Genomic DNA, 27,799 nt, shown 5'->3' with positions numbered 1-27,799 from the left:
TTCCTGGAGGAATAGATAAGCTTATTTAAACCAGTACAGGTAGTTTGACGTTACTCCTGGAAAACAGAGGTTGTCAGTACAAGATCCCCCGTAACTGGGAGGACAAGCTGAACACGGTACCCCTACTTTATATGGTGCTTCTCCAATCCAGTTGCCCCTAAAAAGAAAAAAGGAAAAAATGGCCACATCAGTGTTACTTGCTCATTTAAAAAAAATTTTTTTTTCATTTAAAATGTTTAACACATGATCCCATCTATTGACACATGGTGATCTTTCTGAGAAGTTTATCATTTTTGAAAGGCACTGAAAGTTTTTTTTCTTTTCTTATTTATACAGTAACTTATTCTACCTTACTTTTAAAACATTTTCTCTCTGAGTTAATATGAATTTGCCGTTAAGAAGTAGTACACTACAATGAATGATAATATAGTCATCTGACATAAGGTTAATGCTCATTCAGTTACCACATCTGTCTCTTTCCCTTAGCCATCTTCTAGGGCACATAGGCCATATTCACTGTAGAGAACTCACACTAATTCTAAGGATAGTAAAAATATAGGTATAGTATATATGGGTGTATGTATGTATATATGTGCATATACATATATTTATACATATACATGCATATACACACACGTGTGTGAATATATACCTATACACACACACACAGTACTTTCTTGGAGGTTTAGAAATGAGGAAATGAGCAGGAAGTTTTCATAAACAAACAAAAAAAAACAAATGTTCATAAGACTTGTCTCTAAAATCTCAAATTATTGTAGAATCTCATTATAAACTGAGACATGGAAAATTCCATTCTCATAGTAAGAGAATAATGGCTCCCAGAAGAAATGAAAGGTGATTTCTAAACTTTTTCCCACATGTACATTCACAGCCTTTTTTTGTGTGTTATTCATTTTTTGATAATGAATATAATTAACTTAATGACTTTGTGTTCTCAGTATTTTTCTTTATCTGTATTGATGACCAGGGTCAAAATTATGCATCAATTCACTATTTAGGAATGCTGAAAACAGCCACATTGCCTTATTGTTATTTAGTTTCTTTAATTATAAAGGAGGGAGTAAAAAATGTATTTTCTATAGCCTGGTGATTAGTAACTGAGTCCTAAGAAAGAGCAACATTGCCAACAACATAAAACAAATTGAATGGTCAGGAGAAAATTTGGTTGCCAATAATAAAAAGTCAGGGTAGAACATGAGACAGGTGGTTCTCATCTTCTTTAGAACACAAGTAAGACCGAGCAGTGAGTGACTCAGGAAGTGCATCTAAAGGACATGGAGGCGCCTGCTTATGTCAGTCAGTTAAAAATTCACAGTTTAATCTTGAAAATAGTTATCCATAAACATGAAAAGCATGCTGCTTAACTATTCATATTGTACAGTGAATCGGCATTCCAAGATTGCCCACCCCTCTCTTGTTTATCCTACACTCTGATGGATAAGCCTCCTCAAGCATGATTCTGATCATGTCACAAGCTTGCTCAGGAACATTCGAGGGAGACCATTTTTTTACAAAGGTAGCTTGCTACTTTGTCTTAATTTCTTCCATTCTATATTAAAAATCTTATTTCCCTAGATATTTTTTTCCAAAGCTATATCTTTATCAAGTCTATGGTGTTTTAATTTTATATATTTTTATTTATTCTACATAACTTTTTGAAATTATACAGCACATACTTTTCATAACATAAATTTAGAAATAGAATGTTATTATATGTAAACCTTATACATTGTTATAAAATTTTACATAAATCACAGATTTTTATTGACTGAAGATAAATTAATTATATTCAATAGTAAATCATTCAATTAAAAAGCATATTTTTTGTCATAGTCCAATAATTAAATTCTCCTTTCATCTCTCTCTCGTTCTCCCTCTTTCTCCTATTTTTTCTTCTTAATAACAGTTAGGCTTGAGATAACTTCATACTGGCATTGGAAGAATTGTATTCACATATCAATCAGAATTTTAAAACTTCTTTGTTGCCTAGGTTTCAATATAATGTTTTTTTATTACAACAAATATAAGATATAAACAGTATTTTAATCTCTTGGACCCATAAAACAATCAAATCTTTCATCGATAGTACTAGGGATTTTACTCATTGGCCAAAACTAAAAGTTAAGTGAATGAAATAAAAATGTCTTTCATCATTTGGGGACTCCTTGACCTATTTATTGTCAGAAAGAAGGTTATAAGCTTAATGGGAAAATACAAGGAATGAGACTGAAAATGTCAAACAAATGGCAGCTTAATGCTTCTCATAATGCTGACACACTCTACTTTCCAAATCTTATTGTTCTAATAATTGTTAAGAGGGGTCCATCGGGGAAATCGCTATTTTTCTAACTTTGCAAAAACACTGGCGTACTACCACATAAATGAGTAATGCAGTTGTTTGTGGAACATTTTCTCAGTCCCTCCCCATACTGGCAATGCTGGAGAAAATCTTTGTTTGGGACTTACTTTGGAAAACACCAAGAGTGTCATAAATCCTTTGCACATTTTGGTATGTACTCCAAATGGGAACAGACTCATGAATAAATACTGCAACCTTTTATCATCTGAAGACTTATCATGATCAAGAAAGCATTTTACCCAAATGTTGACATGTATTTATTTATTGTAAAAAAAAATGCTTGTAAATATGGTCATATTTTAGAATCTTTATAAAGATTTTTCATAGTACTTTTTATGTACACCAGAGGATAAAAATTACTAATTTTTAAGACTGAAATTTAAATCATGGCAAAGGCTCAATTTAAAAAGAAGTCTATAAATTTCCCCTTCTGATATTGAACGCTCCTTAAGCACCTATGGAATTAATAAACTAAAATTTAAATTTTTACTCTTAAACACAAAAGGAAGAGAGGTTTGTTTTGCTTTCCTAGTGAAAAGGTAAGTTGGTCTTCCCACACAGAGAGACAGGAATACGGTGGTGTTGATAAATTCCCTAGGAGATTTGTGTTCTGTCACCTATGTGGCTACCAAAAGCCTGGAAGTAGAATGTATTTTACAGTTACCATGACTAAGGAAAGATGGTGAGAAGACTAGTGAATCTCCACACTCAGATTGTTTTGCCATCAATTTTAGCCCAGAATCCCTTCTCTTGTAAAAAGAAATCTTCAACTCATCACTTTTCAGGAACAGGGGGTCCTCAGGGTATGACAGTCTGGCATACGATGTTTTGAATTTACAATGCTCATGCCCATAAAAACTTTAAAAAAATTGAGACATGGGTGTTCTGGCTCACGCCGTTAGCATCGTACTTATAGACTACGTGGGCGAACGAGTTTGGTTGCATGGCAGAAGAATATGCAGTACAGTGTATTTATGTCCCTTTCCTTTTTCTGTGGCTTAGTTGTGTCTTACAGCTGTGTTAGCATAGGTAAGTGACTTAGGCTAGGGTGTGTTTCGACTTACACCAAAATTCGCATAATGTCACTGTCATAGGAATGGAATTGTGTTGTAACCTGATGACCTTCTATATATGGTAATAATGGAGGATTCATGATTCAAGGCCATGGTAATGTCCTTACTTATATTAAAACATCTCTTAGACTGAAGATATTTAATGTCGGGAAAGGTTCAAGGAAGTAGCATGCCACCTGGGACTTACTTTGGGGCGTAGTTGCACACCAAGTAGACTGCGCGTCGCCACACGGCTCCCCACACATTCATGTTCTGGCAAGTATGAATTGCACATCCTATCCGATTGGAGGTGGCCCACACCATCTGCAAAAATAAACCAATACACCATGACTGAAGTCAGAGCTAAGAAAAATGCATGTTCATCAAAATAATTAAGACCATTCTTTAAAAGTATGAGTCAAAAATTAACAAGACAATTGAAATAACCTGTGTATAATGTGTACACATGGGGCCAAAACATCTCATAGGACATCTGGGATTGCAATCCTGGGGATATGGAAACGCATAGTCTTTCACTTCATCATACCATGGCTTGACCAGCTGGAGAATCGAGCGATATCTAGATGCCAAGAAAATGACAAGAACTTAGAACACAGCAGTGGTAGTAACACACAGCAGTCACATTAGTTTTGCAGGTTATACATGATCAATCAAGAGCATGCCCACCCTGCACTATTACCATTACCACCTCTATTTCTTCAAGTAGGGCCAACATAAAAATGCCCAGGGCTGGAGTTCATAATCTTCTATGTGGGTAAGCATGTGTCTGGTCATTTCAAAAACAGATATACCAGTATTTCAGGAATCATCATCTTTATCTTGTTTTTATCTATGTCAAAATCTTCCATCGGTATCTTATACATAATTAAGAATTGATATATAAAAGTAGTTGCTATATTAGAACTCAGTGTGTCTTTTTTCTTTAAACTTCTAACACTTAATTTCAATAACAGCATACATGATTGTCCTCCCTAGATGGAAGAGAAGGGGTCTTTGGAATGTTGGATGATGACATTTTACAATGGTAGAAAAATTATTCTATCACTGGGAACGGATTTCTCATAGTTATATATACTTGCATATATGTATGTGTGTGTACACATATATTATATATATGTAGATGTGTATAATTTATAGAACATACACACACAGATATATGGAACCATGAGAAAGTTGCAGGCACACAAGAAGGGCTTCTGCCACAGTCAAAGGATTTTCTTAAGGTAGAAGAAGTGGGATACAGGGTATAACATATGCTTGCTCCTTTCAAAACTTCTGTGACATAGTGAAAAATAGAGGATAAAGGAGGGTCTTTCAAGGGTAAAAGGGGAAATTGGTCTTATTATGCCCTTTTAACCAATTAAATACTCCTTGAAGACATCTAAAATAGCTTGGCACATTGTAAGCACTCAAAAAATGGTTGCTGTTATTACTTGAAACTGGTGTCACTCCCCCTTTGAGTCCTTAAGTAATGAAGTTATGTGGATAAATGGTGTTGGTGAAATTGTTTCCTACCTTCCAGTTCGTACAGATAGATTTTGGCCCAAAAATCTCAATAAGTAAGAAGGTCCGTGGTCCCAAATGCAGGTAGCTGCCCAAGCCTCCGCAGACTTGGCAAGGTTTTCATCCCAAACCTGTGAAGGGGAAAAAGCCTTCAGCTTCACCAGGTTTGATAGTGAGAGAGAAGAAAGGGCACTAGTATATCCTAAGACTGGTTCCCGAGCCTGTTTTCACTAAAGGAAAGCAACTTCAGATACATTGCTATTTAAAGTTTTATAACGTAATATGATTATACTATCAAAAACTGAGGTACTATTATTGTACCCCAGATCTAAAGTCCAGACATCAGTTTTAGTCAAAGGTCGGTTAACAGAAACACTATATCTAGATGTAACCTGGGGACACCTCCCACTGACATTCAAATCCAGCAAAGCCAATTGATGTCCCTAGGATCTTCTTCATAGCCACCAGGAGCCATGCTAGTTCATACATCTTAAAAGCTAGGATGATCAAAATTATTCAAATCTTGATCAAAAGGAATAATGTCTAATTATACTGCAACTTCCAAAGGTCAAACTCTATTATGGTGTAATTAGTCCCAAGGAGCCTTCACATTTTATATCATTTGAATCTTTGTTTGTAATAATAATAATAATAATAGGAGAATTGCGTTTTGGTTGTATCAACTGGAACAAAACCATGATAAAGAGTAACTAGCCTATGCCACAGGGGGCTGCTATTAAAATACAGTATATTATAATTCAATTAAATAAATTAAGAAAAATAGTCATTGTTCTTGAAAAGGAAAGAATTTAAATTGACAAAGGTGTTATTGGTGTATAATAACTTTTTCATTGTGTGGGACAAAGTTTAAATGAGCCTAAGATTTTGTATACATTTATGTTAGTTACCCTATGGATTGGCATTCTCACCTCCAAAGCTGGGGGAAGATCAAGCTCTGAGATGTGTGGGCCTGCCAACTAATAAAGCGGCACTAAAATGATCATCTATGTTCTAGCAAGTTACAAGGTACAAAACGCAAAGTAGAGAATATTTGTAATTCTTGTATATAAATATAGAAAAATGATTTCAAAATTCATCCTGAACGAAAATACAATTCGGAGAAGTCTTTACTTGTTGTAAAAAATAATTTAAATTTTTATATTTTTAGTTCAAATTCATGACACTTTCTAAATTATTTAAATATTAATATACTAGTCTGTCTGAAAAAAGTTGATCAAATTTTTTTTTTTTTTTTTGTATTTTTCTGAAGCTGGAAACCGGGAGAGACAGTCAGACAGACTCCCGCATGCGCCCGACCGGAATCCACCCGGCACGCCCACCAGGGGCGAGGCTCTGCCCACCAGGGGGCGATGCTCTGCCCCTCTGGGGCATCGCTCTGCAGGGACCAGAGCCACTCTAGCGCCTGGGGCAGAGGCCAAGGAGCCATCCCCAGTGCCCGGGCCATCTTTGCTCCAATGGAGCCTTGGCTGCGGGAGGGGAAGAGAGAGACAGAGAGGAAGGGGGGGGGGGGGTGGAGAAGCAAATGGGCACTTCTCCTATATGCCCTGGCGGGGAATCGAACCCGGGTCCCCCGCACGCCAGGCCGACGCTCTACCGCTGCACCAACCGGCCAGGGCCAAAGTTGATCAAATTTTGATTAGACATTGGGTTGTAGTATATTTGGGGGAAAAAGAAATGATAGTTTTATAATTGCTCAAATTCACATGAAGCTTCATGCAGGAAGGCATGGAGATGTCCTTCTACTGGTCATTGTTTTCCTACTTTTCACAGGCTTGCTGATCTTATCCTTCTTTTCCAGCAGGTAACTTTATCTTCCACCAGATTGTGTGGAGCAAAGCAAGACTCACCTACATTAGCATTAATAGCTGTTAGTTCACTATGTATTATAAGCTTTCAGCCAACTCATGGACTGCTTGCCCATAACAGTAAAAAGGTATAATTTTCCTCAAGGATAATGGGATACAGAGATTTATTTAATATAACAATGTATGTAAGTAAAAGGAAATTAACTTAGTGACTTTGAAATAAGATATGAAGGAAAAAAAAATAATAGATGAACCCTTTGAGAGACATTTCCACGCGAGCAAGCGAGGGCAGCTGCTCTCAAGAGAGATTGGTTAGTTACTCAGAAGTCATCTAAATGTGAAAAACAGTCATTTCACAAATACTGATCTAGAATGACATTAAAATAAACTCACTCACAAAGTTTATACAGAATCGGAATTATTTAGAAAGGATCTGGGATAATTCTAAAGTGACAATGGCCACGTCTTCTTTGCCCATGGATGGAGAAAACTTACTCAAGAAGCTGTAGAGCAAGACGCACTGTTAGTTATCAAGAATATAATTTGCCCATTTTGTGTATTAAATGTGACAAAGTATTACATAATCCCATTTTAATATATAGGTAATCAATGTTAAATAAAGCATCAAAATTAATAATACTCAGCACTGGCTGGGTGCCTCAGTGGGTACAGTGTTCTCCCTGGTGTGCCAAAATCATGGGCCGATTCTGGTCAGGGCACATATAAGAAGCAACCAATGAATGCACAACTAAATGGAACACCAAAATGGAGCAACAAGTTAATGCTTCTCTCTCTCTCTCTCTCTCTCTCTCTCTCTCTCTCTCTGTCAAATGAATAAAAAAATTTTAAATGAATAATACTCACTCTATAATATTTTCAGTGTCTATGTATTCTTCTCTGATTGATATGCTCTTTTCCAATTATTAGAAAAAATTTGTACTACGTTTTCCAAAGTTAATACTTAGTTCATTAAAATAATTGTTATTTGACAGAAATTTTATGAATGATTACTTCAAACTTCTCCTTTGCTTTGTTTGTAAAAATTGGGGCAAAGTATATCAACAATACAAAATAAATTTATAATGAAAATCATAGGATCTTAGCACTAAAATTAATGTTTCAAAGCATTTGTTTGGTTGTGGTAAATTTATCTATTATTTATCCTTCAGCTGTTTTTGAATAAAATATGGATTTATGACATATGGGTCACGGTTCATTGAAATACAAAACAATGAAAAATTAAGTAACAAAGTAATTCCAGATGGCGTGACATCAACCCATTTTGTCTCTTGAAAATTCTTAACTGATTTTAGTCACTTGAGAAACAAATACATCTAAGTATTATTTACATATTGAAATGTAGTGTGCACTCAGATCAATAACTGCTAAAAACACCTGAGTAGTCTTGTCCTGAAATATCAGCTCAGCATGGCACAAATAACATTGACCTAAGCATAAAATATCTTGTGTTCTAACCCTGATTCTACTGCGAAGATCTTCTGTGACTATGAGCCTGTCAGTTAACTTGTCTGTAAAATAAGATTAGATGAGGACATCTCTAGGGTACTTTTCATCTTCAGCTTCTCATAACTTAATTTACTTGACTAGCTCCACCACAGAGCCAGGAAGATCTCTGTTCTCTTGGTCTTCTACAACTTGCTCAGTTCTAGCCCATTCCATACCAGAAAAAGAGTAAAACTTCTTTTTAAAAGTACTAAAAATGTTTAAGGCAGTTAAGAATTTGAGAAAAAATTAGCATATATAATCCTACCTTTATAGTCATTCATAGAAAGGCAGTCCCTGGTTACAAACAAGATAGGTTCTGTAGGTTTAAAACTGTTTAAGTATCTATAGGCACAGAATGTAAAAATAAATATTATGTTAAGACAAACATCTAAGTTGCATTTAGTAGGTAAATGTACCTGTTTCAACTTACATGCAAATTCAATTTAAAAACAAATCTACAGAACCTATCTCATTCACAACTTGTATTTAAAAACGAAGTATTGTATATGTTAAAAAGATAAACCAAAAGTTTATGCCTGAAAAATATCTTAAGTGAGCATTTGTTGTTAACTATGATAAGGATTTTGACAGAAAGATAATGTATTACTACTGACACCTATGCTTTTTAGGTGTTTTTATGTACAAACATCACAATTAAAATTTGAAAGAAGGTAGTGATGAGGGAGGAGGAATAACCCTTTCTGTCTCTGTGTGGTGCTTTTACTCCAAGGGAACTGGTGGGAGGGATTTCTTCCTGTCTCCAGGTCCCTGGAGGAAGATGCTGGAGAGGCTGAGGGGGGCTGGCCAAGTCCCACACTGAGAATGGGTCACTTTGCCTCCCTGTGAAAATGATCAACTGTCCCGTTGATGCCCACTATATTGTAAGTCAGAAGGTCCTGTACCCTTTTTTGCTTCTCTGTTCCCAAGCAGGACTCACACCCATCCTGTACAGAAGGGACTATACAGCTTGATTAGAGACAACCTGAAATTTGGGAATTATATCAATCACATCTATTGATGAAATTAAGAGCTGCATCTGCTGTCTGTATTCATTGATTACAACTCCCATGAGAAGATGGGTAAATTATTTATCCCTGTAATCTCTAGTAGCATTTAAATGTATTAATATGATGAGATGTCTTTGAGTTTTGAAAATAGCAAGCAATGATTACTTTATTTAATAACAACAGGAAATTTCAGCAAACAAATTGGGGGCTATAGAAAGTGGCCCAATATGAGTTATCTTTCCCAATCAGAAACTCTAAATTGCTATGACTGTCACCAGGGTAAACACTTGAAAGAAGTTTAACAACTTATCAAAGGTCAGGGAATGAAGACGTAAATTGCTAAGCATTTAAGTTAGTGTGTATATTTCTGTTGCTTAATGGGCATCTGCTGAGTTTCTCTGAGTATCTAGCATTTATTTGAAATGACTTTAATATTATTCCCTAAAAATACAGCAACAGAACAAAGAAGGACACACATGCACATTACTTAACATTCCATGGAATGCCTACTAAATATATCATTATAATAGATTATCATCTGTTGTTAGAAAAACTGAACACCTGATACATACTTAGCTTTTGTTCAACCATATGTAACATTTTGCCTTCCCTCTAAACAGATAAGATACTTTTAAAGATAATTTACTTGTAAATACTTAAAAATCTGATATTGCCTCCTAAAAACAAGGAAAAATTAAAAATATGCATGATACAAAAAAAAAACAAAACATTTACTGGACCCACTAGAAGTTGTATGTAATGATTAAATTAGATAAATAATAAAATAAAGATAGCTCATGCATATGCTTGTAGGTGTGCCCTATTGATCCAAATGGTTTCTTAATATTCTTTATTGTGAAAAGCCATATAGTTGGTCAGCTCTTAAACTGATTGAATTAGCTTTGGACTCACATGTTCATCATGAGCTATTCTGCTTGTAAAGTCAGCACCTTGTCTGTGGCAACCACATTACTGGACTAAGCCATGAGAGAGATGCAGAACTCAAACTGATGTCATTTAAATATCTGAAAGACTTGTGGCTCCAAGAGATAGGAGGGATATGACAGGAATGCAGATTCTCATCAAGTTCAGAGGTCTTTAGAGCTTGAGCCCAAGAAATACAAAACAGAGTCAGAGAATGATGCAGCAGGGGAGAAGGTTGTTGACTTTCCTAAGTAGACAGGAGAATTAGAGAATGATCCACTCCAGCCAGGGATGAGGTGGTTTTATTGCTGTTGCTGTAAGTTTTGGTATCCACAACAGAGTGGCAGCCAGGTCCAGGGAGCGCAATGACATCGGACGCTCCCTTCCTAAATCCCCGCCAGTATCCCTGGACAACAAGGAATTCAGTCTAACGAGATGGCAACTGAAAACTACTCAGAAGTATATCCCCAACATTGTTTGAGGTGACATGACACTTTTTAAAAAACGGGCAACATCTTTAAATTCCAAACATAAGAATTTAATATAGAAGTGTTTGAAAGAATCAAATTTAAGATATTAAAAATGGATAGCCATTTCTAGATAAGGCACTTGTGCATATTTGATATTATTAAGATTTTTAATGGTTAGGAGAATGTAGCCTATTAAAGCAATAGCTTAGCCTTGTGATTTCAACATAAATATATCAATGAGTAATTAATGATATTTGTGATTTGAAGTTAAAAATGAAAAAAAAACTTGTTAAAATTTTAAAACAGATTTGCAATATTTGGAACTTAAGAGTCACTGTATTTCTGAGACTTTGAAGACATTGAATATGGCCCTGGCCAGGTAGCTCAGTTGGTTAGAGCATCATCCTGACATGCCAAGGTTGTGGGTTCAATCGGTCAGGGCACAGCATGAATAGAGAGAACAACAAATCAATGTTTCTTTCTCTCTGTCTCTGTCCCTCTCCTATCCTCTCTCTGAGAATTAATAATTAAAACAATTTGAAAAAAATATTAAATACATGGAAATTTTTCTTTTTAATAAATCAATCGAAATACTTTTAAACAATCAAATATATTAAAACTATAAATGGTGTTTAAGACATTTATTAAACTTACTAGTAACAAACATTAAAGAATGTGATTGTCAGAACTTGCTAAATTGATGAGTAGGACCAAAGATTAGAAAATGCAGGCGAAATTAAGGAAGGACCAGTAACCTTATTTTTAATAATAAAAATCAGCTCTTGAAAAATCTGTTATGCATTTGGAATCCATCGTCAAAGACATGAAATGTTAAATGAAAATACTGCACTTTGAGTTTTTGGAGATGTATTTTTAAACTGGCCCTGATGGCACTGGCATTGGAGACAGTGTGGCATGTGCTGTGGACACTTACTTTCTTGGACATTTATGTGGCCATTCTTTGTACATTACAATAAAAAGTAAAGTCAATTTAGATAGACAAGTTTTGAAGTTCTTTAAAAATATTTTAGCTAGGACTGTTTGATCTTTTTCTGGTTTAGTCAAATGGGGAAAGGAGTGTTGACTTACAGAAGTGAGAAAGACCCATTAAAAATAAATTAAGTGATGACAAAATTATTTCCCCTGAGGCCAGCCAAAAGCTTTTAAAACACTTTAAAACAGCTTTAAATCATGGGCATGATTGCGGTTCTATTTTGAAATTGGTGGGTTTATTCCCATTAGGTAGAAATGCATGTGAGATGCCAATAAAGAACACTCAGAGCTGGATATACCAGACAGTAGGGCAGAGCTGGGTGTTGGGGAGGAAAGCTGGAGAGGGATGGGGTGGGGTGGGAGGAAGCAGGGCGGAGGAGAGGAAAGGAACTATCTGGCACTGATTAATTAAATGGTTTGAGAGAAGCAGAGAGTTAAAGAAACTTGTTTAAAAAAATTCTCTATCTTTGAATATATGTATCCTGATTTATTGATGTCACCCCATTAAAAAATAAAATTATAAAAAAAAAAATTCTCTCAAGCCACAAAAATAAATATAAAATATGGGACCACATTATGTCATAAAATATCAAAGTGGGATCCTAAGCATTTCTTAAACATTTAAGAAGCTCATGAAGACTCCCATCAGGTAAGGCAAATGCCACCTTCCATGCAGGTAGGACAGGTAAACTCTGTAAAGAGATGATGGAAAGTGTGCTGTTCTGGAGAAGACCATTCATTGCCAACAGCGTACATTTCTCAATAACAAGCAAAAAAGCCCTTTCTTGATGCCTTTTCATCTTCTGATTATTGCACCATTTCTTCTCCTTTCTATAACAATAAAATTCCTTGAGAATTTCCAGGTTTTTTTTCCTCCATTCTTTCTGTAGACCCCCAGCCCGACCCCGGCAGGCTTCCCACTCAGCCTCTACTCTATCCGGCTCCTCTCACCAATACCCATTTCCCGGTCACTAATTCCCTCATTCTGTCAGCAGTCTATGACATGCCTGGCCACTTGCTCCTCCTGGATGCATGCCCATTCCTTGGCACCTTGACCCCACACTTGCCTTGTCCTCTGGTTGCTGATTCCTCCTAATTTCTTCAACCTCTGTATTCTCGGGGTTCTCAGGGTCCAGGCCACATCCATTTCTCTCTCTCTTTCTCTCTCTCTTTTCTGTTTCATCCATGTTTATTGCCTACATAATTTCATTCAGTCTCATGAATTGACATACCATTTATATGCTGATGGTATTCTTACTCCAAATTACATCTCTATACCTCTCAGTTGAATTCCAAACTAATTTACCCACCTAGCAACTTTAAACCTCCATGTAACTTGTCCAAAGTTGAGCTTTACTCCCCACCCATAACCTACTGGTCCTGCAGTCTTCCTCCTGTCAGTGAACGGCATTGCCTGCCTTCTAGTTCAGGAGTCACCAATCTGTTCCCTTGCCTCTTCATGTATTAGCTATGGCTATTCCCATGCTACAAAGGCAAAGTTTACAAGTGGCAACATAACCATAAGGCCTGCGCAGCTGAACATATTTACTATCCAACCCTTTACAGAAGATTACAGCCTGCTATTCTAGCTGCTCAGGCTAAAAATCTAGTTGTCATCTCCGTCTTTTCTTTATTTCATGATCTTTATTTGCTCCACCAGCAAATCTTATTGATCTTACCTTCAAACTCCTGTATATTCAGAAGATAAGCACTAATTGTCACCACTATTTGCCACACCTGGCCAAAGCCACCACCCTATGATATCTGGATTACTGAAAGAGACTTCTTTTTTTCTCCCCTTCTTTTCCAAATGAGAGGAGGGGAGACAGAGAGACAGACTCCCGGCAACTCTGTTTGCGGCCGATGCTCTGCCCATCTGAGGCCATGCTCACAACTAAGCTACTTTTAGTGCTTGAGATGAAAGCTCCATGGAGCCATCCTCAGCACCCAAGTAGATGCACTTGAACCAATCAAGACATAGCTGTGGGAAAAGAGTGGAGGGGGAAGGGATGGGGTAGAGAAGCAGATGGTCAGTTCAATTCCCTGACTGAGAATTGAACCTGGGACATCCACATACCAGGCCAACTGGCCAGGGCATGAAAGAGAATTCTAGCTCAGGGAGTGCTTCATGTGAATAAATAAATAAAGGCATGAATAAAAGCAAAAAAAAATCAGAATTTGAGATAAGAATGTTTAAATAAGATTGGTGATTAGAAAATAACAGGAAATTCTCAATGCTTTAAATCTATGCATGGCTAACTGAAACTTTATCTCAGCCAAGTGCTTTGAAAAATGTCAAAACTCTATGTAAATATAATCAAACTAAATGATTGCATTGGGGCGATAGTCTAGTAATGAAGACGAGTAAGGTAGTATTGGATATAAGATGACAATGTGCACCTGCTGCTTCATCTGGACAATTCTATGGGGAGAGAGAGTGAGAGAGAGAGATAAGTGAGCATGCTTGTCCAACCCAAAGAGGCTACTCCTCTCTAACCAATTGTGAAGAAGCTGAAAATGGGCTCAATGTCTATAGAAGTTACTATTTTCAGGATGATCTAGAAATCCTGATATACATATGAAACATCTCAATTTTTACATGTTGGCAGTTAACTTTTAAAAATGTAAATGTCTGGCGCTGGCCAGTTGGCTCAGTGGTAGAGCATCGACCCAGTGTTTGGAAATCTTGGGTTCAATTCCAGTCAGGGCACACAAGAGAAGCGCCCATCTGCTTCTCTACCCTTCCCCTTCTCACTTCTCTCTTCTTCTCTCTTTCTCTCCTCTTCCCCTCCTGTAGCCATGGCTTGATTGGAGCAAGTTAACCCCAAGCACGAAGGTTGGCTCCATGGCCTCTTCCTCAGGTGCTAAGAAATGGCCCCGCTTGCAATGGAGTAAGGGCCCCAGATGGGCAGAGCATTGCCCCCAGTGGGCTTGCCAGTGGATCCTAGTCCAGGTTCATGTGGGAATCTGTCTCTGCCTCCCCCACTTACTAAATAAAAAATAAAAAAAAAAAAAATAAATAAATAAATAAAATTTTAAAATATAAACTTCTGTACAGTTCAATACTGCAAAGTAAATCACACATACCTACTAATTAGAGAGGTTGATAGGGCTACAGTTTATGAACTCTAATGCAGGCTACCATTATCACCAACACGCCTACACATGTGTCATTTTCCTTGTAATATTCATGGATGGTGGCAGGAAATAGTGACCCTGGAACTACATTTGCCTCAAACCTCCTTGCAATAAGCTGACCACATGAGGACAGCTGCTCTGTCCTCAACAATGGAAAATGCAAGCATTGCAAGTTTTCCTATTAACCAATAGGATTCTAGGTAAGTCCTTCATACAGGCAGCCAGTAAATGAATAGTCATTGGGAGGCACTGGGTGCTGTGAATTTAACAGTCTGCACGACTGACATGGACTCCACCTTGCAGTTCAGGGAAAAGACATGCAACAAAAACACTAGCAAATAAATAACCGACTAATTGCAAATTATATAAATATAAATCCATTATTATATAATACATCATATATACACAGGGTAAAAAGAGGGTTATAGTTGTAATACAAATTAAGAATACAACAATTAATAAATAATAATACAAGAATAAACTGTTTCACAGACTCACAACTGTAAATCGACTTTCACCCACCCCTGTATAATGTGAGATGCATTATATAAACTACAGAAGAATTGTGTGCTACTAAAAGATTGTTCTTTTGCCATGTCCTTTGTCAGTCAACTCTACTCCCATGTAAGAGATGTTCCCTGTACAGCCATCTGCAGTTCACCCACGATGCCGACATAATGTGTTCTGGAAGCAGGTGTGGAGTGAGTCTTCAGTGCCATTTTGTGGTAATATAGAGGTTGTCTCTGAAATAATTCTTTGGGGTTAGCCTAGTATTCTATATATTCTGCTGATAAATAAATGGTTCTTTGAGCCACAAAATATGTTTCTTAGCTCAGTTTTGTGTCCTGAACCATGACCTACATGTCCTGAACCATGACCTACAGTAGTTCTTAAAGCACATTGTGGGGTTCTCATGAGAAAATTACTCCAGGATAACTTTTGAGAAGGTCCAGCCTAGCCCTGGATCTCCTGAATCCAAGTTTACCAGTTGGGGACCTTGAATGTGTTCTTATAGAGTGAGTTTGTGTTCTTCTGGTTAACACGTTATCTAAAGCCTAATCTGGCGGTGAGTCATTCTGATCACAGAGACCCTGGGCCTCCATGCTCCTCTCTGCCCCCTTCCCACACCTATTCACCTTCTCCAACCCCATTTAAATCCACACACTAATGGCAGGCTTTGGAAGAAGGGACCATTTCTGGTAGATAACATCTGTTAATTTTCACTTATAAGCACTTACATTAGTATTTTTCCTTTAAACTCTGGTCTAATTCAAGGCTTGATAACCATAAAATTTCATGAGGAAAGTGTCTCATTGTCACAGACACTGGGTACCAAACTCTATGAAGATGTTTTCTGCCTGTAAGCTTGATGGACAGAAGTAGGGTGAGAGGGGTAGAAAAACAGTCCTGTGTGCTGCTATACACATAAGCCGGCTTCACGTGTGCTGAGAATGACACGTGTCCTGGTAATGGAGACACGTAGTCTGTACTCACAGGGGTATAAACACAAAGGTAATGGATGGTGTTCATAGTGCTTATTTAGAAATCACAGGAGCTCTAGATGGCTTTATTAACTGAGGTATCAAAAGTAACATGTGAAAGAACTGTATATGCAAGTTTCTGAAAGTCTAAAACCTTGAAAAGAAAATCAAGAACATTTTAAAGTAAGGCAGCCTCCATAAAAACATCAATCCTGTATTTAAAACATACATTGGACCTACATAGAACTTAGTTGATGAGACTGTGGTACGAATCAACAGAACTTCAGCCACCACATCTGCCAACCTCACCTTAGAATGTGTCCACAGAAGAAGAACAAATGGGGGAAATTTTGTCATCACCACCCTGTACTGGGAAGGCCACATCAATTTCAAGCACCTCAATATTAGAATAACCCACACATGTCAGAAGAAAACCAGGGAGGACCACCAGGTGAAAGGTCTTTCTTTTACCATAACCACTCTGCTTCCCAGGGGTAACAAGTTAGAGAGTACCTCCATTCTCCAATTCCTTAATGACATAATTCCTACTTTTTCAAGAATTTTCAATAAGAAAATCTCTTTGTGCCTAACAGGAAACACTCAGGATCCTGGCAGAGGTATATACAGGTATTTAACACAAAAGGGCTGGAGGCTAAGAAAGATTTGGGTAACCAGGGTCAGGGGTCTAAGACATAGATGTTCACAGCTTTCAAAGACCTGAAGCACTATTGTAATGCAGCATTTTCCTACATGGTGTCCATGAAAGAGTATAGGGAGCAAGGCTGGGTTCCACATGAGGAAATGCTTTCTCATATTCAGTGATGTTCTCAGATGCAATGCATGTAGGGAAATTCCCTAGAGCAGGAGATGAACACATGAAGGGGACTGTGTATTGTACCCTCTCCAAGTGTGGGCTTTGGGGTCAGAGAGAGTCATGTTCTCACCACATTAACTTACTTGCTCTGTGACCTGGGCTAATTTACTTATGCTCTCCAAGCTTCAGGTTTCCTGTCTCTCAATGAGGAAATTGTTGCCATCTCTTGACTGTCGTGAAGGTTATACACAAGATAGTGACTAAGAGTAGTACAGTAGCCCTACTCTAGCAGCACAAGGGTGTATGCAATGGTGGGTATCATTAGTTAGACCCTGGATGGTAGTGGTGTCAGAGAACTAGAAAGCTGCCTACCTTGGGAAGCAGGGTAAGATGCCCTTCGATCATGTTATCTATCAGCCTGAAGTTTAAGACATATCAAGCTTTAATCTCAACTAAGAATACAATCAGATCATGTGATAACAGAAAACCCTAAAAGCAACTAAATAATCAGAAACAGAATTGTGTATAGATAACAAGAAGCTTGCTTCCAGGAACAAATTACATCAGGCTGTGGAAGATAAAACTTAGGGAACATTTTAGAAGTTTTAAAGCTTATTAATTTCCCCAACTTACATTCCTCTTTCACATATGTTTTATCTTTAAATCTTAAGATCATTTGTTGGTGGATTCTAGCACGAGTCCTCCTCTCTAGGAAAACATAATACCCATCAGCTATCATTTCATACTCCTAGTTATGAGCCAGGAAGGCATTTTCACCTGTAGTTTGTTTTGGTTTTATTTTTTCGCGAACTCAGTGCTGCAATAATCTAATGACTGATTTCCTGATGGTCCAACTCTCCTGTGACACACATGCAAACCCCCATCTGGCCATTGCCCACTTGGTTGGAGGGATTTGAATGCCTTTCCGCCTACCTACTGCCTGCTGAAAACATGATCTCCCTGGAATGCAGAGACATAGAGTTGGGAGAATGTTCATATTTAATGAAATTATGAAATATGAATTTGATGCATGTTTTAGGAGAAAAAAAATGTGTCCTTAAGTAACATTTCTGAGCTGTTTCAGTTTGGAGTATGTGGTGTGAAATTTTAAAAGTCATAATAAGTTTAGTCTGAAAACAAACTTGTTAGGCATTCTTTCATATTTGTATAAAAAAAAATGCTTGATACCTGACTTTAGACAGTATGGGTAGCACAGACTGGAAACATTGGAACCCCGTCCCCTGAACTTTATTGTAGGATATATGTTGTGCCAAACACTTTTCTTGACTGGTTTAAGCTGTTAGTCTTTCTCCGCCTTGCCCTTCCCCACTATTCTTCAGAAATGCACATAGACAATTAAACATCTCAAGTTCAGGATTATTTAATGGCCACTGACGAACTAGTCAATGGTTTTCAGATATACTAAATGCAGGACACCAGACCAGCCAGCTAGTCAGCTTCTATTTCTCTGAAGTCCTTTGATTCATTTCCAGAAATACCTTATTCTGAATGTGTCAGAAGGACTAGATGGGCCTGGTGCTATTTAGACCCTGAAACAGATTTGAATTCATGTTGATTTAAGTCTCAGCACTTATTCTTATAAACAAAACACATGAAGTTTTCTTGGAAAAATTCTTGAGTTGATTCCCAGACAGAAAATCATCCATCCATGCTGTCTCCATGATACATCTCTGCCCCTTATGCAAAGTGGTCCATTCTGATTACCAAAGCATATGCCCACCCAAAATTTTTTGTAGAATGTCAGCGATTTTTAACCTTTTTCATCTCATGGCACACATAAACTAATTACTAAAATTCTGCAGCACACCAAAATATATATTACTTTTTGCCAGTCTGGCAAAAAAAAAATAGGTATAATTTTGATTCATTTATACCAGATGGCTATTGTTGTGTTGGCGGTTGTCATTTTTTTTTCTTTGACAATCTAAGAGAAAAGAGGTTAGTGCCCCTGAATAAATAATCAGGTATTGCATGTTTTAAAAATTCTTGCAGCACCCCGGGTGAAAATCGCTCTAGAAGAAAATGCCCTCCTACACCCTAACTGTCCTTTCAACCACTGTCTGTGTGTCCCTGGATGATACGCCTGCAGCCACTGAGAAACCACGTGACGGCCTCTCTACTTTGTGTTTTTTTTTTTAAGATTTTGTTTGTTTGTTTGTTTGTTTGTTTTTTATTTTTTATTCATTTTAGAAAGGAGAGAGAGAGGGAGAGAGTGAGAAGGGGGGAGGAGCAGGAAGCATCCACTCCCATATGTGCCTTGACCAGGCAAGCCCAGGGTTTCGAACCGGCGACCTCAGCATTTCCAGGTCGACGCTTTATCCACTGCGCCACCACAGGTCAGGCCTACTTTGTGTTCTTCATCTTAGAGAAACTTAGTTGTCCTGGTCGAAAACAAAGGCATTGTCCTTGACTGCTTCAGCAGATAAATCACTTACCCTGTTGATTCGATCCCTAAATTTACTTTGTCATGTTCCTCTGGCCTTAAGCTTTATGGAGGCTTCAGTTATTGCTCAGCCAGACTGACAAAGTAAATAACCCATCGCTGAGCTGGACCATGCTCCCTGCCTTTACTTCCACTTCTCTCCAATCCCTACCTCCTCCTGGAGCCAGGATGACCTTTCTGAAATGCAAATGAGTGATATAAATAACCTGCTTAACAACCTTAAATTAATTACGTAACTTTGATCTTAGACTAAAACTCACACAAGTTTTTGAATGCCTTCCCTAGCCTCGTCAAACATTACTTTTTCCTTCCTATTCTCCAGCCAAGCCACACTGAATTTTTATCCGTGCCTTCAACGCACCATGCTCTCACACTTACACGTTCTTTTTTTCCTTAACTCCCTCCTGTAGAACTTTTTTAATTTTTAATTTTAAGACTTTATTCATTTTAGAGAAGAAAGAGAGAAGGGGGAGGAGCAGGAAGCATCAACTCCCATATGTGCCTTGACCAGGCAAGCCTAGGGTTTCGAACGGGCAACCTCAGCGTTTCCAGGTTGACGCTTTATCCACTGCGCCACCACAGGTCAGGCCTAGAACTTTTACTTTTTTTTTTTTATTTAGTATTTGAAATAGTTTCCCTCTAGACGCCTTCCCAGACTCTCCATCCAGAGTCCATATCTAGGCACCTCACGTGATCCCAGCCGCGAGCTCCTTGCTGCGCCTGCATGCTAGTCTGTGCACAGAGCTGCCAAAGAAAGGTGTCTCTGCACTCCCTGCCAGTCCCCTCTGCAGAATGCCCAGCACTGGGGCCCTACACTCTTTATACAGAGGCCCAGAAGAAATTAGAACACTTCATTTCTTCCACAGATACTTGCTGAGTGTTCTCTGTGGAACAGATATGGTGCTACGTCTTACCAAAACTCAGCAGGAACACAATGAAATTCTTTTTCTGCATTGTTGTATTTAGTTAAATATCATTTAACACACAAAAAAAAGAGTATTGACTATTGGGAAATACAGTCACCATCAATGTGGTCTCTGTGTGATTCACAGCTTCTCTGTCTGCCACCTAATGGTGATGTTCTGAAGCGCACCCTGTCCGTGTGTTTACATTTGCGCTTCTTGGAGCCTGTACGCAGAATGGTCTCAAACAGAATGTTCTGAGCTTTCATTCAGCTGGCTCCATACGTGGAAAGCTGAGCGTTCGTGTACAACACTCAGTGATACTAAGCAACATGCACCTTCAAAGAAAATTCCTACGCAACGTGCCCAGTCTCCATGAGAGGCCAAGACACTGGAAAGGTTCTCCATCGAGAACAGGAATGTGGAGTTCCGAGAGAGCGCTGGCTAAATGCCTACCTGTCAGCAATCTCTCTCAGCTCCCTGCTGGCTGGCTAGCTGGCTGGGCTTGTGGGAGGCTTTATAGGGGTCATAAAAGCATTAATTGAAAAGATTTAGGTTAGGCACATCAGATTACTCATGTTTATAACAGGAAAGTTGAGTTATCCTTCCCAAATGAGAGGAAATATGCTATCTGGGACAATATATGGTTTCATTTTTTTTCCCCAAAAATAAGCATTTGGTTAACTATTGAATAAAGAAAAAAAAGCAGTTTCCATTATTTACATTCTCCTTTATATGAAGCCCAAATAAATAAAATTAGCATTTTTTTCATTATTACCAAGCTATAAACTATTGTAGACAAATCGTTTATTGACTGTTTTCGAGGGTGGATTAATGTATTCTGCATTTATTCATTTGAGTCATGCTTTCAGTTTTGTTACTACCTGCTGTGGCTTGGTCACAATTCTTTTTCCCTGTTCCAGGAAAGCCTTGCATGCTGTATTCCTTTGGCTCTGCCAAGAACATCTGCAGGCACCACACAGTGAAATGAGCCATATTATCACTATAGCTAGTTTGGCTTTTTGGAATGACATTGCACCTACTCTTTTATTTTCAGTGTTGAGCTGTCCAGGTCATAGCCATCCTTATCTTCATGCTGCCCTTCAACTGCCTTTCCACCATTCTATACTAGATATGAAGACGGCTATCTATCTCATGCACTGCACCTCACCTCGCTGTTCACACCTGTCACTGGGTATAGATGTAGGTGCCTGGCTCCCCCTACCTGTGCCTACTAAAATGCCATCACTGACTCAGTGCCACTTTGCCTGTCACTTTCTCTGTCAGTCTGAACACCATCAATTGCCAGGATCATCTTTCTAAAATGCACTGCTCACTCTGCTCTGTACTTACACAGGCTTTCCAGTGCTTTTGTATTGAGTGGTCCTCAATCTTTTCTCAAACTTCTCAAAATTATGGTAGATGTACTGTGCTTTCTCCTTCGTGCCTCACTTTACCTACCATAACAGCCAATCCTGTATCCCAAATGCTCCTCTTCCAAGGAGCTTTTTAGGATTTTGCCAACTAGCGATTGTTAATTCTTTCTTTGACTTCTCCCATGGTATTTTTCTGGACCTCTTTTATTACATCGATCTTAGGCAGCAGTGTATTATACTGAATTATATACTTAGTGGGAGTATTTTTTTGTTTGTTTTCTTTTTTACTGTTTTGTTTACACTTTAAAGACACAGAGTTCTGCTACCTTTGGAGCTCATATTCTCATGGAGGGACTTCAAATTTTTTAAATTTAATTTATTCAATTGACTTGGATTCAAAGACTATTCTACAAATTTTACTCCATGTGTGAGTCTTGTAATTTCATTCTTTTGGGGATAATTCTTACCCTAAGAAACTAGTGTGGTTTGTGGTTTAGAGTCATGGTTTAAGCTGCCCTTAGGAAGAATGAAAAGCAGTTGGTGTCCAAGGAGCTCTGGAAATTTGTCAACAAACTAATTGGAGAACAGAAGCCAAGAGTAAAGAAGTTCAACTTGCATATCTTAAGCTCTATCTATATTATTCCTCTTTGAACTTATGAAAAGCTTTTATTTTGGGTGTATGGAATAAAATCTTATTATAAATGATAAGACCTTTTCTATTAAAATGTAAATAATACAGTAGTTACTCAGTATCTGTGTGGGATTGGTTCCAAGACCCCTGCAGATGCCAAAATCCATAGATGGTCAAGTCCCTCATATAAAATGTTCTCATATTTGCATAGAACCTACACACATCCTCCCGTATACTTTAAATCATCTCTACATTGCTTATTATACCTAATATAATGTAAATGCCACATAGATAGTTGTAAGACTCTATTGTTTAAAGAATAATTATAAGAAAAAATGTCTATACATTGTAGGTCTGACTACCGAATACATGTTAGCAACAACATAACAGATTGTTTTCAGATATATTTGATCTGTTGTTGGTTGAATCTACAGTTGGAGAACCCGTGGATATGGAGGGCTGACTGTCATATCAAAATTAATGTGACTTAAAAACAGAGATATGATGATGACTAAGCATAAGCTTAGCATCCTGAAACTTAAAATCAAGAAGTTTGCAAGAAATATAGAAATAACTATAAACCCAGTTTGATTCTGATGAGAGCAGTCCAATAAACATATGGGTTATGGGGCTTCAAAAGAAGAAGAAATCAAATGTGCTTGTGATCGTAAAAAATATCAACAAAGGATCAACAAAAGACACACATTTGGATTACAACTTGAAGGGTAGGATTAGACAGACTAGCAGACATCAATGAAGTGACATTAGAAAAAGGAGATGGCATGGGACAGTCAGTGCTCAGAAAGAAAAGCTAGGGAGGGATGGAACTACAAATCAGGTGTGTGCAGTGAGGAAAAGCCCCACGGAAGGGCATCTTCCGTGAGACCACATGGTGACTCACTCACTGAGGGGAAAATGTGAGCACCTGGCTGGTGACCACAGTGAGCCAAGTGTCTGAGTTTTTGAGATACATAGTAGAGTTAGGAACTGAACTCATTTTCAAATCACTCACAATCCAAATCAATGATGAATGAGTTAAAAAAAAAAAGTGAGCCTAACCAGGCAGTGGTGCAGTGGATAGAGTGTTGGACTGGGAGGCACGGAAGAGCCAGGTTCGAAACCCCAAGGTTGCTGGCTTGAGTGCGGGCTCATCTGGTTTGAGCAAGGCTCACCAGATTGAGGCTAAGGTCGCTGGCTTGAGCAAGGGGTCATTCAGTCTGCTGTAACCCCACCCCACCCCCCGGTCAAGGCACATATGAGAAAGCAATCAATGAACAACTAAGGTGACGCAATGAAGAAATGATGCTTCTCATCTCTCTCCCTTCCTGTTTATCTGTCCTTATCTGTCCCTCTCTCTGTCTCTGTTACCCCCCCCACACACACACACACAAAGGTGACAGTGTTCAATTATGAGCTGTATTTTTCACCTGACCTAGAGAGGAAAGTGGCTCACATCTGCACTGTGACCTACAAGCTACCTGTTATGATTACTGAGGGAGTTCTACCATTTCACTATATTAAGCATATTTTTCTAACTGAACTAATCAATTTAGTCCTGCCTCCAGGCATTTGCCCTTCCTTACTCTCTCCTCCCCTGTTGGTATGAATCACTCCCTCCCCTCTCTTCCAGACTCTCTCACTGAGCTCTTCCCTGATCACCTTACTATATTTCACAAACTTACCACACCCTGTTTTATTTTGCTTCAGAACCTTATTATCTTCTAATGTGCTATGTATTTTACTTGTTTATTGTCTGACTCCCCACCCCAGATGGAGTCTTTTTTATTCATGAATGTTTCCCTACTGCTTACAATAGTGCCTACCATATAGTAAATGCTTGATAAATATTAAATTAATCAATACTTGTGTGGAGGAACTATTACGTAATATTTACATGACAATTCAAGTTGCTTTGTAGCAACTTAATTGTAGCAACTTAATTGTTCTAATTACTATCTCTCATTAACTTTACTGAGTTAAGGGGGATTTATAGAGCATCTACTATCTAACAAGCACTATATTTGGCTCTTACAAAATAAATCAAATATAATAGCACCTGTATTTGAAAACCAAATAAGACAGAAATAACAAATAGAATACGAATGCTATGGGGCATCAGCTGGTAATCTAAAGAAGGAAATAAAGATACCCTGACATCTCCAGGGCTTTCCTCCAATAGAACATTTGCTAGATCTAAATGAAAAGATGCTCCCAACACAAGCATGGGCTTGAAATGACACAGAACTAAATTCTAATTCCAGTGATCCTGGTCCATACAAATGACAACCCATACCACCTTGGCCTATGCATGAACTCCTATAGGTCTCAGTAATTTCATTTATAAAATGAAGATCACAATCTTAACCTCATAGGGAAAATGTGAGCTATCAAATGAGGTCATCTATGGAAACAATTAGTCAAGTCCTTGGCGTGTAGAAGCAATTAGATAAATACATGTGGAATGAATTAATTCTTGATCAGTGGAAAAAGATATAACTAGAAAAATGTGACTTTCTTCAATGTATTTCTACTGTGTTGGACCCCCCCCCATGCTTTCACTCATGATGGTACCTCTTTCATCCATATCATTAAAATAGTGAATTGAATTATATACTGCTGGGTTATTATATAAATCATCATACCCATTTTAAAGGTAGGGATATTGAGTCTCAGCACCTTAAATAGCTTGCACGAGGCCATAAAGTCAGCAGCAGGGTTAGAATTTCATCCCTGTGAGCTTGTCTCCAAAACCAGTTCAGCTGCCTCAAGTCTCATCTTAGTCTGTGTGAGAATATGGTCCCCTGTAGGCATTCCTCCCTAAACCCATAATCTGGATCTTACACATTTCTTAGCTCACATAGAATCTTGGGCACATTACTCCATAATTTATGGTCATTTTGAAAACATTTGTTTCTCTTCTTTCTACGTCTGTATATCACCCTCTAGAAATGCCTCTACAATGTACATAACTGCTTCTGCTGTTTTAGATCTTGAATAGGTTTTCACCGGCCACCTTCCGCAAAAAGTTCACGGAAACCCATAAAAGCTCATTTTCATGAACCATCTATTTTGCGGTAGGCTCTGGTCTAATTGCTCTACCACTCAACTCATACATGCCTCATGACAGCCCTGTGGGGCAGTACTACCATTCTCTTCATATTAGGGACAATGAAAATGAATGAGGCTGTGCATCCAACTCGGTTTATATTTCAGGTCTGGGGTTCAAGCCTAAGTATTTACATCCCAGAGCTTATGTGCTTAATCATGAAACTACAATGCTCCCTATACATTAGGACTGATTAGATCCTCTTTTTCTCTTTTTTTTTTTAAAAAAAATATCCTAGGAACATGCATTTTTATAAGGTCTAAATTGCACTTCTGGGATCCATGACTTTCTTACATTTGGCAAGTCTTTGTACTTCCTGAGACTGATATCTGCAATTAGTCAAACTTGAAAAGCTCATTTCAATATAATAAGATTACTTTATAATCTGATAGAAATCCCAAAATATTAAATTGGCCCTTACAGAAAGTTGTTAGTGGGACTGCCACCCTCCCCCACCCAATCTTAGAAATACCATCTTGGTGGTCTCTGTTGCCTTAAATAGGCTCCAAGCTGTGCTCTTGAAAGGTGCTGGAATTTAAACCATAGCCTTGCATAAATTCAAAACCAAAAATAAAGAAACTTTAAAAAGACATCCATCCTTTCAACAGCAACGTTTTCAAAAACTTTCTAAGTAAAATGATTTAAACACAGAGAGGCTATTTTTAAAAGAGCAAAGAATGTGTTCGTAGCAAGTTTGGAACAGTGTGCAAGTGAGCGCACCCTGGCTTCACTGCTAACTGAGGGACCAGGCATAGAGACTCACCAGGAGGAGAGAGTCAGCATGTCCTCTGAGGATACGGGGAGGTTAGTTCAGAAAGAGCTTTGTCCAAGAAAGGGCAAAGACACCTACCCAGAAAATGAATCATGCATGTGAAACCTATAATTTGAAAAAATAATTTTCAAGAAATCTTTTAACTGATAACTATGACTAGTACCTAAACAAAGCCCCCTACCCCAAGTTTTCTATGTGAATTTTTTTAAAGTGGACCTTCCAAGTGTGATCCATCAACATACCTCACTTTTACCTATGTTTCCTATAGGAGACTTGGTTCATCGGAGTTATGGAACTCACAAAAGACAATCAGACCCACTCCCCTTGAAGTCTACCCTGAAACAGGGATGAAGTTTCTCAAGCACACTAGACCTTCTCTTGAGTTCATGTGTTAAAAAAAAAAAAAGCCCCCCCCCCTCAGTATCTCCTAACATAGAAATACCCTTGAGGTTCCTTCAAAGTCCACGTTAAAGAAAGAAATCTCACGCTGAACATAAAGGAAAGGGTCTCTCTTACCATGTATTCCATGTTTGCGGCCGGTGGGAACACTTTGCCCCGGACTTGGTTGTGATAGTCAAGAATGGCGATCATGTCATTTTGCGAAATGTAGCGCTTCCGCCTGGCTTTAGGGATGTCCGCAGAATCTAGCTGCGCGTTCAGGGCTGCTTCAATATCAGTGAAATTATTGGTTGGCGAGGATGAGTCAGTGGAATTGAGTAAGACAACAGCACTGGCTTCACAGAGAAGGGAGAGCAGGAGAGCGCTGCGGACGGCAGAGGCTGCTCTCATTTTGAGGGTGGAGGAGAGCCACCGAATTCACTTTGCTTTAAATCAGAAAGGGAGAATTAGGGTCTATGAAAAGAGGGGGGGAAATGGGGCCAGAAGGGTAAGAGATTTACAAGTGATCATTTGGGAGCATTGCTTGATTTGGTTAAAAAAAAAAATCCAAACACATGTTGAACTCAAGCCTAGGAGAAAACCTATAGGAGTCTCCTTACATTTTAGTTGGTGTTTTGCGGCAGTTTCCTAAGAGGAGTTTTCCTACAGCTAGAGAGAAATTCACAGCATGACTGCTAACCCTAAAATGAATGTGAGCCATTTGTCCCACATGCCTGGACCACAGAAGGTATTACTGCCAATGTATTGTCAGAGGGAAATATTTAGGAATTAAAATTCACCTTAAGAGTGAAGAGGGGGAAAAATGCATCACAGGTAACAACAGAGAATGTGCTGAGAAGGTCTCCCAGACATATGAATACCAAGTGATAGAAACATACAAAAGTGCCATAATCATCTAATCTCATTTCTAAAAGTTAAAAAAAAAAGTGAGCTACTTTAAAATCAATGCATGCAAAATAAACTTGTTGAGCTAAAGAGCTTACCTCTGCACAATGCCAAAATGAATATTTTGTTCTTCCAAAAATGTAAAGTTC

General features: G+C 38.2%; 1 protein-coding gene across 1 annotated transcript; it reads right to left on the bottom strand.

Moving 5' to 3' along the window:
• Window positions 1–27,799, bottom strand: PI15 (peptidase inhibitor 15). The gene is made up of 6 exons (XM_066264692.1): window positions 27,749–27,799; window positions 26,883–27,190; window positions 4,969–5,087; window positions 3,880–4,012; window positions 3,641–3,756; window positions 1–157 (listed from the first exon to the last, which is right to left on the bottom strand). The coding sequence occupies exons 2-6, from the start codon at window positions 27,153–27,155 to the stop codon at window positions 22–24; spliced, it is 777 nt and encodes a 258-aa protein (XP_066120789.1). The 5' UTR covers window positions 27,156–27,190; window positions 27,749–27,799; the 3' UTR covers window positions 1–21.

The sequence above is a fragment of the Saccopteryx bilineata genome, chromosome 3 (assembly GCF_036850765.1).
Source record: "Saccopteryx bilineata isolate mSacBil1 chromosome 3, mSacBil1_pri_phased_curated, whole genome shotgun sequence".
Classification (NCBI taxonomy): domain Eukaryota; kingdom Metazoa; phylum Chordata; class Mammalia; order Chiroptera; family Emballonuridae; genus Saccopteryx; species Saccopteryx bilineata.
This window is presented reverse-complemented; position numbering and strand designations above follow the sequence as displayed.